The sequence below is a fragment of the Hyperoodon ampullatus genome, assembly GCF_949752795.1.
Source record: "Hyperoodon ampullatus genome assembly, chromosome: 14".
In the NCBI taxonomy this organism is placed as follows: domain Eukaryota; kingdom Metazoa; phylum Chordata; class Mammalia; order Artiodactyla; family Ziphiidae; genus Hyperoodon; species Hyperoodon ampullatus.
In genome coordinates this window covers 20,970,133-20,983,836 of record NC_136927.1, presented here as the reverse complement: position 1 = coordinate 20,983,836, position 13,704 = coordinate 20,970,133, and the positions used below count along the sequence as shown (strand labels likewise).

The 13,704-nt window shown below is 51.4% G+C and overlaps 2 protein-coding genes across 2 annotated transcripts in view; one reads left to right on the top strand and one right to left on the bottom strand.

Annotated features, from left to right (window-relative positions):
- The window catches only part of DSTN (destrin, actin depolymerizing factor), a 37,156-nt gene extending 30,153 nt beyond the window's left edge, over positions 1–7,003 (top strand). The window contains exons 2-4 of the mRNA XM_079719998.1: positions 888–1,195; positions 3,732–3,808; positions 5,825–7,003. Coding sequence (XP_079576124.1) covers positions 888–1,195; positions 3,732–3,808; positions 5,825–5,934 — 495 coding nt within the window. The 3' untranslated portion in view covers positions 5,935–7,003. The remainder of the gene's footprint in view (positions 1–887; positions 1,196–3,731; positions 3,809–5,824) is intronic.
- A 3,696-nt stretch (positions 7,004–10,699) lies between these two features.
- RRBP1 (ribosome binding protein 1) overlaps positions 10,700–13,704 on the bottom strand; it is a 59,302-nt gene continuing 56,297 nt past the window's right edge. Inside the window, exons 20-24 of the mRNA XM_079719679.1 lie at positions 12,607–12,714; positions 12,192–12,275; positions 11,943–12,041; positions 11,465–11,608; positions 10,700–11,265 (exon numbers count right to left, since the gene is read on the bottom strand). Of these exons, the coding sequence (XP_079575805.1) occupies positions 11,224–11,265; positions 11,465–11,608; positions 11,943–12,041; positions 12,192–12,275; positions 12,607–12,714 (477 nt within the window). The 3' untranslated portion in view covers positions 10,700–11,223. The remainder of the gene's footprint in view (positions 11,266–11,464; positions 11,609–11,942; positions 12,042–12,191; positions 12,276–12,606; positions 12,715–13,704) is intronic.

The following is a 13,704-nucleotide window of genomic DNA, read 5'->3' as shown; positions in this document are numbered from 1 at the left end:
TCATTTTGGAATAACAAGTATAACATGGTAAAAGGTTATTTTCTGTAGTCAGTATAATGCTAAATTAAGCTATCCTCTTTGTTATAGCAGTAAATATTTATTTATTTTTAATCGAGATATAATCGACATATAACATTATGTAAGCTTAGGGTTTACAAGGTGTTGATTTTTGATTCATTTATATATTGCAATATGATTACCATCGTAGGTTGGCTAACACTTCTGTCACATCACATAATTATCATTTCTTTTCTTGTGGTGGGAACGATTAAGATCTAGTTTCCTAGCCATCTCATTTATTCTAATTTTAATTTAAAACTTAGAGATTTTATAAATGAAATTTTACAGGTATGTGACTGATATGTTACTGGATATTAATCATATAATCTTGACATGTGAGTAGAACAAAGACCTTTCAATTGTTTTATCAGTGAAGGATGTGCTGTAGGAGTGGAATTTTCCCAACCCAGCCACTCTGACCATCTGTTATTTGTTATGAAAAGAATTTCGGGTATTATTGACACCCAAACTGGGCAGATGACTGCCCTAGTCAGGGCTCTGAGCAACCTGTATAAGAATAAACTAATCCAGCACCCCAGGAAGCACTGTTCTCCAGGTTTCAGGGTTGGAGGAGCTGCTGTAGCTGAATCTTCCCTTACTCCGGCATAATAGTGATGAATGGCTTAGATATGTAATCTTTTTAAAAGTTTAATGACTGAAATTAGTGTTTGCAGCTCAAAGTTTCTAGTCTTCCTATTAGATGGTAAATATACCTTAAAAAATTTAAGTGTATGCCAGTCTGTAAACCAAAAGTTACGTAGTGTTTTGTATTTGGCATGATAAAAACTGTAAGCCTCCTTATGATTTTTTTCCCCTTCTCATTCTAGGCCTCAGGAGTGCAAGTTGCTGATGAAGTATGTCGCATTTTTTATGACATGAAAGTTCGGAAGTGCTCCACACCAGAAGAAATCAAGAAAAGAAAGAAAGCTGTCATTTTTTGTCTCAGTGCAGACAAAAAGTGCATCATTGTAGAAGAAGGCAAAGAGATCTTGGTTGGAGATATCGGTGTAACCATAACTGATCCTTTCAAGCATTTTGTGGGAATGCTTCCTGAAAAAGATTGTCGCTATGCTTTGTATGATGCAAGCTTCGAAACAAAGGAATCCAGAAAAGAGGAGTTGATGTTTTTTTTGTGGTAAGCATTGTTAGAAATATTGAACCTTTGTAAATCTCAGAGTTAATCTCTTATTGTTAGTTTAGCACCTCACCAGTTTCTTCTCCAACACGCCCTGCCAGGAACCAGCCTCCCGCTTCACTTGTGCCTCTGTGGCTTGCTGCCTTTGAAGTTGGTGCTGGCGTGGCCTCCAGCTGGAATTTGCTCTGCATTCACACTGTCCAGTAGGGTAGCTGCTAGCCTCTTGGGGCTGTTGAAATTAAAGTCTGAAGTTCAGTTTCTCAGTTGAATCACCACATTTCAAATGCTCAGTAGCCACATGTGACTAGTGGCTCCTTTTTAGGTAGCACAGCACCTATAAAGAACATTTCCTTCACTGCAGAAAGCTCTATTTATTGGACAGCGTTGTTGTAAATAGTGAAACTGTGCTATGAAGTGATTTACATGGCCTTAAAAGGCTGTTTAAATTAGTTATTCTGGTCTTTTCAAGTAAGTTCATATTTGAGATTAAGCTTAATTTAGAAGTCACCCTATATTCGTCATTTAATTGTATGTAGTACATTCCTTGATATGGAATTCTTACACAGTGAGAATCTTCTTTGGCTTCCAAGGGGAAGGGGGAAGTAGTAACGGCCTCTGATGTGGGGGGAGTGAGTGTCCTCTGGACTCTGGCCTGAGCCGGGCAAGGCAAGGAGGGGCTTAACTCTCAGCTGTGTGCCACCAACAACGTGGGACCATGGGGCTGGGAAGTCAAAAGAGTTCAGGTCTCAGGGAGTGTAACCCTAGGCCACGGCTCAGTCCCTTGCAGCCCTGGCTGCACCTGGTGAGGTCAGATGCGCGTATTGGGCTCACTGTGGAAGGAGCCTGGCAGCCACAGACGCAAGTGCATAAAGATAGTAGTGAGACTTAAAACCAAGCATGTTGAATGAAGGTGCATCCTTTAAACTTTTATTTCTGCTACATGCCAGGCATTGTGTTAGGGCTGGGAAAATAGCTGTGAAAAAAACAGCTAAAGCCCTGGCTCTTCTGGGCTTTACTCTTGAGTGGCAGATATGGCAGGTAAAGGTTTAAGCTTTTAAATTGGTTAATATTTCCTTCATTTGCACTATTTTTTATCCTGGATTTTTATCCTTTTTTTTTCCCACTATGGAAATGGTACATCCTTATTAAAGAACATTTGGAAAATAAAAGTAGAATGAAGAAGAGAAGATTCAGTGTTAGTGCAGTGTTTTATTTTTGCATTATTACTTTTTAAAAGAAAGATAAAACCTTATAGGAGTTTTCCATAACAGGCTCTGTTTAGGGCCCAGGGAACGGCTCCTACTTCAAGTATTTTGAAGAGCTGGTTAGAGTAAAATCAGAACAGCTAAAGCTTTTTTTGTCCCTGACCTATTTTGCATAAGAAAAGCACCCACTTAATTTTGTAGCTGGTGCATCTGAGGTCCTTGTTGTGGCTTTGCCTCCCTCCTTGCACCTCAGAGTTGTGAGGAATGTGCGCTGAGAGACCGAGAAACTGTCCTTCGCCTATCCCAAGAATAGACTCAGCCCGCTGTGTGGGCGGCAGACTAGGTGAGGGCCCCACCGGGCCACGGTGTTCATGACCGTGGAACGTCCTGGAAATACGGCAGCTAAATGGAATCGTGGTGGTGTGGAGTGCAGGCAGGCCTGAGGTTTGGTGTATAGTGAGAGATGATGCCTTCGTAGATGTGCAGTTTGAGTAGATAAGGTTTTTCTGTGCATTGTTAGTATTTCTCTTACTTTCAGCGTTGCAGGTAAAGAACATGGTAAAGCGTATGCTGTGCTTCCAGTATTCATTCAAGACGGGGAGGCACTAAAAATTTTGTAAATATAAGATGATAGTTATATGAACAATTAAGACATAACGATTGCTGAATTGCCATTAAGCTTAGAAAAAGAAATCCTTGTGACATGTTTCATTATGTTAGACTGAGATGGAAAACAAGTGCCTGAGGTCAGAATTTGCTGCTGGAACAGACGTGAATGAAGGGACCGGGTGGGCAGGGGCAGTAGGGGACTTGGACTTTATACACGTTCTTTTCCAGAAAACAACCTGAAGCAAAAATTGCTAGCATTTCTTAATTCTGGGTGACAGATACTTGACTTACAGATTATTCTCTGTACTTTTCTGTATTTTGAAACTTTTCCACCAGAAAGTATTTAAAAACCGCATACAAAGATGGTGGTTATTAGCCTGAACTCAAGCCTTTATTGATACAAATGAAAAACAGTTATTTTCAAGAAAACAGTTGGGTCATATACAGTGAATTATCCAGTGTTGTTTCTTTTATTCTAGCGCCATTAACTGATTTCTAATCATTGGTCCTCCACTTTTTTCCCACCTTGGTCAACCTGAGTTATTCGGTATACGCTCAGCCACCACGGTCCGAGGAGCGGAAAAGGAAAAATTGTGTAGTTAGAGAAGCTCTCCCAGAAGATTCTGAGGACCCTCCCTGCCCACTGCTGCAGATGTTTAACAAGATGTAAATTGAACTTTCTCTAAACCACTGTTTTTCTTCTTTGGCGCTTCTGTATTCAGGGCTCCAGAACTAGCACCTCTGAAAAGTAAAATGATCTATGCGAGCTCCAAGGATGCGATCAAAAAGAAATTTCAAGGTAAGATCTAGTTGACTTCCAGGTATTCGGCGGTGTCGTGAGCCCTGGCATAGGGACCACCTTTTCTAAGAAGCACCTTACTCTCCTTGGAGGGCCCCGGCCACAGAGGAGGGCATCACTGCTTGTTTAGAGGAAAACCCTAGCGGCTGACCCGGCTTTCTGCACGTCTCTGCCTTGCGCAGGCCACCCTGGGCCGAAAGGCCTGCTGTGTTCGATATTCTGTTTCCTCGACGCTGTATGTGTACTCCTGTTCAGTCTGGTGTGAAACTAGTTTGAGATGCTGTCAAGTTTTTCACGTAGCAGGTGGGGACTAAGTGGTCATTCTAAGTGATAAATTTGCTGTTGCCTCTGACTGTAGTTGACAGAACAAAGTTGCACAAAGGAAATGTTCATGAATGGGAAGGGCTGCTCTTGTCACTGGCTTTTCTTTGGAATGGTATGATTTTAGGTTATAGACTCATCTGTGTCCAAAGGAAAGTGGCCTCAGTCCTTGGGCTGGCCAGTTATATTTGACTTGCCGCTGGGTGATTGGGATCCCGATGAGATGGCCTGGACGCACGTACCGTCTCCAGCCAGGAGGAGATGTTGGTATGATGGACAGAGCATGGGGCAAGTGCCCTTAGCCCACTGAGGGCTAAGCTTGTCGTCTGAGTGCTGTGTGACCTCCACGGGCCGGGTTCTCCCAGCTGTGAACGGGAGGCGTGCAGTAGAAGAGGTGGCCCCCTACCTTCCTGCTGTGGCCGCTCCAGACAGCTGGGAGAGCCGCGGTCATAAGGGCATGGCCTAGGGTCATTTTCATTTTGTTTGTTTTACTGTGACTGATTTTTATATTCTTGTAGTAGATCAGGTTTGCCCGAGCTTGTTTTACTTGGGAAAACAAAATTCTCGCTTCCTTTCCTGCGTCATGCAGTCCTTGTCAGGCTCCTCGTGTGCTTGGTTTGGTGTCCGGCTGCCCCCTAGAAGTGTGTGCACTGGCCGGGGAACTGGTGTTTTGACGTGGCCCCTTAGCTTCAGCACTGGCACAGGGCACCCCAGAGGGCGTCGGAGTGGATTCCTCCTCCTCGCTCTGCGGTGCGTTCCAGTAAAGGAGCTGCTCCGTGGACTCGATCTGCTGACCTGAAAGACTGTGCCCCTGGTGCCTTTTTTCCTGGTGAAACTATCGCTGGCTTTCTCCAGTCAGTCCCGAGTGGTCCAAAAGCTGACCTGCTGTGCTTTCAGCAGCTTAAGAAATGGTCTTAAAATTATGGAAAATCAGAAAATGCAGCTGTTTAAAAGAGAGCAGCTGTTTACAGAGAAGCTCCTGTATATGATTCCATAATTGAGCTCCTTTTGTGCAGTGTGGTGTTGTAATTTTTATGAGAAGGCGATCAGTAAAACATTTTACATAGTCTTCGTTGTGATAGATTTCTTAGATGTATTGTGTGGTGCCGCTGGAGACCTGTTTTCTAGAGCAGAAGTGATCCCATTTGTAAGTGCTCTTACTCCTCAGTTCAGTTGACTAAATCAGTTGTACTATCAAAACATCAAATTCATATGTTTATTTCAAAAACCAAGAAAAATTATTCCTAGACCTGCTTTTTAACTTGTTGAAATACAGCGCGTCTGTAGAAAAGCGTACGTGAATTACGGTTGTTTCCTGGTTTAATGACCAGCGCCCCGAAGCCTTCCTGGTGCCCCTCATCACACCACTGCCCCTACTTCTTCCCCCCAGGGACACCAGTCCCCTGGCTCCTAACAGCATAAGGTAGCTCTGGCTGATTTTGTGTTATACGAGTGGAACCGTCTAGAGCATACGCTATTAAGTCTGGCTTCGTTTTGTCAGCATTAGTCTGTGAGTCATTCGTGATGACGCATGTGGTTACAGATTACTCGTCACTGTGTGGTATTCCGTGGTTTGTATATGCCACGGCTTTCCCACCCACGTTTGAACTGGTCTTTTAGAACAGTTTGATGTCTTAGAGAAATACGTAAGCTACTGCCATAATTCTAAACAGAATTGTTGTTTTTCCTCCCTAGGCATAAAACATGAATGTCAAGCAAATGGGCCAGAAGACCTCAATCGGGCTTGTATTGCTGAAAAGCTAGGTGGATCCTTAATTGTAGCTTTTGAAGGATGCCCTGTGTAGACCATCACTCGGTGCCACAAACTGAAAGCTTCCATGTTTAATGTTATCCTTTTGCTATGTAAGTAAAGCTGATACGTTTAGGCCAGGGACTCGCTGAGGGGAGCTGTCTTGTCATTTGCTGGGGTAAACTATTCCATGCACTTGTGCAAATGGCCCTAAATAAATCTAAACTCTAAAGTTGTATTGGTGTGAAATTAAATTCTTACTGGCCAAATGCCTGTTTTGATTAGTTGACTTGTAAAGATTTTTGCTAAGCTCATGATTTTTAATAGTGCAGGTCACAGAACAGTCCAAGGCCACATGACGAGAATGACTGCATCTTCACTAACCTCAGCAGTTACTTTGTTTCTTTTGCTTAGAGAATTGGTCATAATCTGGTTATAATTTTGGCCCGAATTCTTTTTTCTCTGTTGAGCTAAACTGAGTAATGGAAAATAATTCTCCTCACAACATGTAACAGCACTAATGTACTTACTAACTACGTAATAAGATTCCACCAGACGTGTGGAGACCGCTTAGAACCAGCACCGATCTTGCACAGCACTACTGTATGCGCATAGTTGGCACACGGGAAGCGGCTCCTGCACCTGCAGCTGCTCGCTGGTCTAGGCGGGAGGCTGTTCTGAGAGTGACCTTGCATCTTGGAAATCTGGAGAATGTGCACCGTGTTGTAACAGCGGATTATAATGCAAATTCGGGCTCCAGTGTAATCCACTTTGTTGATGAAAATGGTGAGGTGGTGTATTGACAGACTGGGATACCGGGATGTCTTTAATTGTGTCTCCTTCAGAACTGTGTTGCTTCTGGTACAGTAAGGTTTGGAAGAACATGATGTTTACTCTGGGGCCTGGGCAAGCTTCTTAATTTCCTAGAGTAGTTTGCTGACTGTCTGAAGTGGCGAGCAGCAGGTGTGACGGCCGACAGCCACGGGAAGCCACGCTGAGGACACCTGGAAGTGACTGCCTTTCATATCACAGGCGTAACACTGAACAACACAGAGATGCACAAACAGTGGAATTTAGAAGTAGCAGTACTGGCTTTATGTAATAAAGGAAGCATTTTTAATTTCTCTCTCGTGTAATTATTCATGGCTGAATTGGGGATAAAGGATTTTGCCTTCCATGTGTGAGGTTAGGTGTGGAGGTTTGGGTATTTCGGACAATTAGCGTTAAGGCCACAGCTCCCTCCTCCTCTGATTGAATGAAAAAGTTGGTATAAAAATTGGGAGTCTTTCTCTTATTCCAAATGTTTATCCAAATGCCAGGATTTTGTCTCCTCTGTGATTTATTTGGGAGCCAAAAAAGGATACGCTTTGATCAAAGTACTTCTTTCAAAATTATCTAGAAAATAGTGCTGGCTACTGGTTTACCGATAAGCTGCTTGTCATTCTTTCATCCTGAATTTGTTTTCTCTTCTGCAAAGCAGTGCTTTTAGTGAGTGTACATTAACAGGCCTCCAAGAAGCGCTGCGGGCCCAAGACTGCCCTTTTCAAGAATCAGCTTTGTAGGTAGAGCCAGGAGTCTAGAAGGAGGTCTTTTCTGTGGCTTCATCTTGTGACGTGTGGCCCCACCTGTATGAGTACCACCGCTCCTCCGTGCAGGTATGTCGGGGTGGGCGTGCTGCCGTGGGGAGGGTTTCGAGCACAGGGATGTGATGTGATGTAAACAGCTCCCAGCGCTCCACTTGACTCCAGAAATTGGGAAATGCTAATAGTCACTTATATCTCTGCCTAGGGGAACTTTTGGATTCCTGAGGTTGGGGCCCAAGAATCCTGCTAACCAGCACTCCGGGTAATTCTGCTGCAAAATTAGAGTTTTGAGACCTCAGCTGACATTGGTGAGGAATAAAACCACAGGTATTGTCTGCTTTCAACACATTTACACTTTTATAAGTGTTAACACATTGCAGAAGTGTGTGTGGAAAGCTGATGTAGGGTTCATTTAATCATTACTCTTTTGTTCCGAGGAAGAAGCAAATAAAGCCACTGCTAACAGAAGTTCAGAGCTTGACTGTGAAGTTTGTTACTCAGAGAATATTAATCTCTAACTGAACACAGTGACTCAATAAGATTAGGCTTAGTTGAGTGGTTTCCTTTTTTTTTAGAACTCCTCGGAGTGCTGGCTGGTCCACACACAGAAGTGCAGCTTCTGTTTCTTCACCAGTTTGTGCCCTTTGGACTATCAGAGCCTGGATATGCCCAAGGCAGACTCATCACTTTGTCATGACCTGGGGCACTTCTGAAACGTGCAGTCTTTAGACCAAGTTCCAGCCAGGCTGCAGCTGGAAGAAGGGTCACTGCATGGTTGGCTGGAGGGGCAGCAGGAGGGGACTTACTGAGCTTGCAGCCAGTGCCTCAGTAGCCAATCCAGAGAGGTAAAGTGACTTGTCTAAGGTCACACAGCTCATGGGCGGCACAGCTGGACAGCTCAGGTCTCATTTTCTGGTCCTAAGCTATTCCCATCACACCCCTGGCGAGTTCTTCACTTCTAAAATCTGGAGTTCTGAGATTCTGTTCGATTTGGGACGGGAAGGAAAACAACACTGTTCTTTTGGGTTTTGAGTCCTGTTGGCCCCAAACCTGCAGGAAGCTTAAAGAGAAGGCGTTTGTGGAGTGTCTGGTGGCTTCTAGGATCTTGTGTCTTTGCTGCCTGCAGGCCAGGCATCCCGGTGTTTGTGCATTTTATTGACCGTCATGCGGAGGTGACTGGAGGAAGCTAGTCCAGAAAGCCGTCACGGGGCTTCTGGGTCTGGAGGGGATGTTGATGGGCCTCGTGACCCTGAGCTTCAGGTCAACCCGGGAGCCTCTGCAGGGGGACTTTGGACCAGATGCAGTCAGAGCTCCCTGCTCTCCTGTCGGGGCCTGAGACACAGGCCGGGCCGGGTCTGTGAGGGCAGCGGCCGGGCCCCCTCCCCAGCCTGAGGGTGGGACATGGCCCAAGGACAGTGAGGCCCGTGGGCTCCCTCTGCCGGCCAGCCGGGAGCCGCTGCTGCTGGGCCTCAGGGCGGGGGGGGGTGGTGGTGGTGGTGCTCACCCTGCCCTGGGCCGCCTCGTCCCTACAGGTGGACGCTGGGCCCCACCAGGCAGTCTGAGGACGGAGCCCAAAGGCAGCAGCTCGGCACCCCCAGGGTCTCCTGTGCCTTCTTTCCCGGAAGTGACCCATTCCTGTGCCTTCAGGGGGCTTCTGCCCAGCGTCAGGATCCTCAGTTCTGCAGCTGGTGTGGTGAGGGAGGGGAGCTTAGTGGAAACGCAGGCTCCTGGGCCCACGGTGGCCACTCTGACGCCAGAGACCTGGTTTGGGGCACGAGGCCGGCCTGCTTCCCACCAGAAAACGGCCCCAAACCCCTACCCTTGCGTGAACGTCCCTGTGTGCCAGAAGGTGAGTGGTGAGTCGTGAGTCGTGAGCCGGGCGTGGGCTCCATGCTCACAAACCTCCCCAGGCCTCCTGACCTTGGCTGGTGTAAGAGGCGGGCCTGAAGCCTGCCCAGCCTTTCACCAGGTGAGCCACTCTCACTTCTGCAGGGTTCTTTGCAGGATGGGGGAGGTTCCTCTCCTACAGGCACTGAAAGATGTCACGTGAGAACTGAGCCTGTGGGCAGGCCCGTGGCCGGGTCAGGTGTCATCAGTCACTTCCGCTCGGGCTCCTGGCCAGACCTGTGTCCTGCGTCCCGCGGGCTCCCTCTGCACTTTAGCCCCCTGCAGAGTTCCAGGACAGGTATGACTGTCCCCCTCAGTGGCTCTCGGTGCCCTCCTGTCTAGACCCCTTGACTTCATGACCCGGCTACACAGGGTCCTCCCAGACACTCACCCTGTGTGCCTCTGCACCACTGTCCCCTTGGCCTTGACCCCTCCTCCCTGACAACGCCGCTGTGCTGAACTCCAGCTTCTGCTCACATCTATGGGGAACCATCCCAGAACGTCCAGCACCCTGATCCCAACACAGGTGCAACATACAAGTGCCACACAGCAGGGCCAGGTGGCCCGTGTACCAAGTGCCCCTGAAAGCCAGGCCCAGGTCTTGGTTGTGCAGACTGAGATCAGCACTGCCCGGCCTCTGGCAGTGGCTCGCATGGGACCTTGGGCAGCACCCCGATCTTTCCCTCCCCAAGGTGACAACCACCCCAGAGAGGAGTCAAACCCACCACTGCGATGCACGGGATGCAGAGCTGCTCAGGCAGGTGGTGAGACCCCAGCACTGAGCTGCTCTCCCTGGGAGCACCGCCCTCCCTTCCATCTGGCTGTACCTGCAGTCTACGTTCAGCCCATCGGCCCCCTCTCCCAGGATTACGGGTCCTGGAATTGAGCTGAAAGTACCAGCGAGACCCCCAGGGTTGCTCTGATTCACCTTCTGTTCCTAGGTTGGTGCAGCTGCTCCCGTCACCCTGCCTCTAAATCCAGTTTTTTTTGCTTGAGCTCCAGGTTCCTTACAAAGCCCCTGACACACCTCCTGACCAAAGATTCTGTGGGCCCCTCAGAACACAGTGGGACCGAGGATCACCCCAAGTTCAGCTGCCTGCCCCCCGCCCTGGGCCAGCCCTCCTGCGGCGTGGATGCTTGCCCAGGTCCGTGTTCATTCCTGGGACTCACTTCACATGACAGCCTAGGCTGCCCACAGCCCTGCTAGGGAACCGCCTCAGGTCCTCAGGGTGGCGCCCACAGGGCATCTGGCCACCAGGTGTCACAGGCCCTGCTCCCTCATCCTGCCCGGTGGGCACGGCCCGGGTGAGGAAAGCGCGGGGGGACCAGAAACCACACTCACTCTCTCCCTAAGTGCCGGGCGACACGCACGTTTTAATGGCATCAACATCCAGGAGGTCACACATCAGTTGTGGTGGCAACTTCTTCCAGGGGTGAGAACTGCTGCCTTGCTGGGCTGTGACCCTACAGTCTGCACTGCAGCCTTCAGGACTCACCACCCGGACCGCCCATCGCCCGACCACCAACCCCACAAAAGACACAACAATTGCACTGATTGATTGACATACACACCCCAAGGTCCCAGCCCCCTAGCACACACCCGGGTCTGTCACACAGCTGCTGAGGGCTTTGGCGTCTGCTGGCCGGTGGTCCGGGGCCGGTCCTAGGGAATAGTGTTTATCGAATGTGACAAAGATTCTTTTACAAACTGGGGTCTGGAAGAGCTACTTCTGGTGCTAAGAGACTCTTGTCTCTATGGCTTCTCAGAGCTACCCAAGTTGGGCCCAGATAACGCTGTGTTGGTTTGTTTATTGGTCAGGAATGTGTAAGGCATTTTGGTAAGTTGAACAGTGACATCTTTTTCTGCAGGAAGCTCAGACAGAGGTTCCCTCCTTTGAGCTGCTGCTGCCGGCCTCCTGTGAACAGAGGGCAGGGGAGGGGCAGGCTGGGCCTAGGATCCTCGGCCCTACACCACCCTACCTACCACCTTCCACCTTGAGAGGCCCCTGGGGCTGGAGGAGGCGCCCGAGGGCTTGGTGGGGCGGAGGACAGCGTCCAGGCATCCCGGGGCGCCCAGCCCTGCCCAACCCCCGAGGGATGGCCGGCGACACTCACTGGTCTGTCCAGCTGCTCCTGCAGCTTCTTCACGGTGTCTTTCTCCTTTGCCAGCTGCTCCTGGGTCGTCTTCAAAAGCTCCTGTAGTTTGGTGGCCGCGCGTCCCAGGTCACTGGTTAACTTCTTCTCCTTTTCTAGTCTCTCCTGCGGGTCAGAGTGTTGAAGGGGATCAGCCTTCACGTGACGCACAGCAGGAAGGCCACCTGGCTGCGCCCGTGGGGCCGAGGGTGTGAGGACGAGGCCTCCGGGTCACAGGGCTGTGCTTCAGGGTCGGGCACTGGCTGCTGAGCACCTGCCCTGTGGCCAGGGTGACGGAGAAGCTCAGTTTCAGTTCTACTTGATTTAAATCGTCACACTGACTGGTGGCCTCCAGCTGTTGACACTGGAGACTTAGGGATCCCCCTGACCTCGCCAACCTCCAAATTAGGCTGGACGCTGCCCGAGGGGCCTCCGGGGGCGACAAGGGGGAACCTTGTACCTTGAGCCGCGTGGCCTCCTCCGCCTCTGAGGACCCGAGGGCGCTGGTGCAGCGGAGCTTCTCCAACTCCCCCTGCAGACGACTCGACACGAGCTGAGCCTGGACGGGGCGGGGCAGCGGGTCAGGCCCCATGCGGACAGGAGGCGGGTGACGATGGCGCAGCGACACCCCCTGGGATGGGACGCGGCTCGACCCCCCAGACCCGCCGCCCTGACCCAGAGAAGCCCCGACAGCGCGGGGCAGCCTGACCTCCTCGAACTCGGCCGTTAGCTTCTGCCGCTGCATCTGCTCGTCCTCCAGGATGGCTTCCGTCCGCTCCAGCTGCATCTTCAGCTGCGTGCAAACACCGCAAATATGCTCGAACCTGGGGCGGACCCTCCTGGGCACCCAGGGCTCCGGGCCGCCTGAGACCTGGGGCCACATCTTCTGGCTGTGCCCAGGGCCCTCTGGGCAGCCGCCGCCCAGGTCAGGGGTCTGGAGGACAAGGGCCCCACCAGTGATGCCCCGGCCCCCCGCCCCCCCACCCCCACTCTGGCGTCCTGAGGAGCCAGGCGTCTGGGCAGTGGGGCCGGGAGCTGCAAGTGGCCAGAGCAGAGGCTGCTGTCCCTGCCCTCCAACACGGCGGTCAGTGACGGACACCTGGCGACGGGCTCACCACCCTAACCTCGATGGGGTCCTGCTCTGCTGAGGGGGCCTCTGAGGGGGCAGCCGGGGACTCGGCTACGTCACCATCTTCTACGTGGCTCTTCATCTCACTCAACTGCTGCCTGACCTGGAACAGGGAGGGTGGGTTTGTGCCTGATGTAGCTGGATGCACGCCCGTCTCGCACGCCCGCAGGAGGACGGCAGGTGTTCTCAGCAGCCAAAGCCCACGGGGGACCTGCTCTGACAACTGTGGCCTGTGTTGGCTCCCATGCAGGTTCCCTGGGGCAGGAGAGCTAGCGCCACGAGCCCTCACCCGAGCCAAACTGCGGCCAAGGGGCCCGCAAGGGGCCCGGGCTGACCCCACATGCATGCTCCATGGCAAGGCCCGCGGCGCGGAGCCCCCAGCGCTGGAAGCCGGATGACCCCCAAAGGATGCGGTATGCACGGGGCTACGGAATCTGAAGAACGGCAGGCGGCCGGTGGGCTTGGTGCGGATACCGCCGCCTGCCTCCCGCTGCCCTCCTGGATGCGGTCCCCCGTCAGGGCCTTTTGTGGGGTCCCCGACGAGCTGACACTCTTACCTCATAAGGTCCCCTCACCCCCGAGCTCCACTGCCGGGGGCCCTAAGCCCCAGACCACTGAGCCTCAAATCTGAAGGGGCAGCAGTGTCACCCACAAAGCTTGGGTGAAGGTTCCCAGCGGAGATCTGGGGGGGCCTGACAGCCGCCCCATGAGGGGCGCCCCAAGTGTGTGGGGCCTGACCCTCCGAGTCCTTTCCTCCTGCCAACAGCCCCAAAGGTCACCACCAGACCGCAGAGGCCAGTGACGAGGAGAAACTCGGGGCGTGTCCTCTGCATGTGGCCCAGGCCTGGCTGGGACACGGCTTTGGAGAGTGGCCCTCAGACTCGGCACCTGCCCTCGGGGGGGATGGTCCCTGGTCAGGCCTGAACGACCGGAGGGGGCACCCGCGGAGCCAGAGCGTGTGCCCAGCGAGGGGGCCGCTCGGTGGATGCTGCTTTGGGAACGCCAGCCCCCCGGACCAGACCTTGGGTCTCCTCGCAGAAAGCCAGACACGTACGTTTTTCACACATACACCCCCCGCTACCCCCGCCGGTGG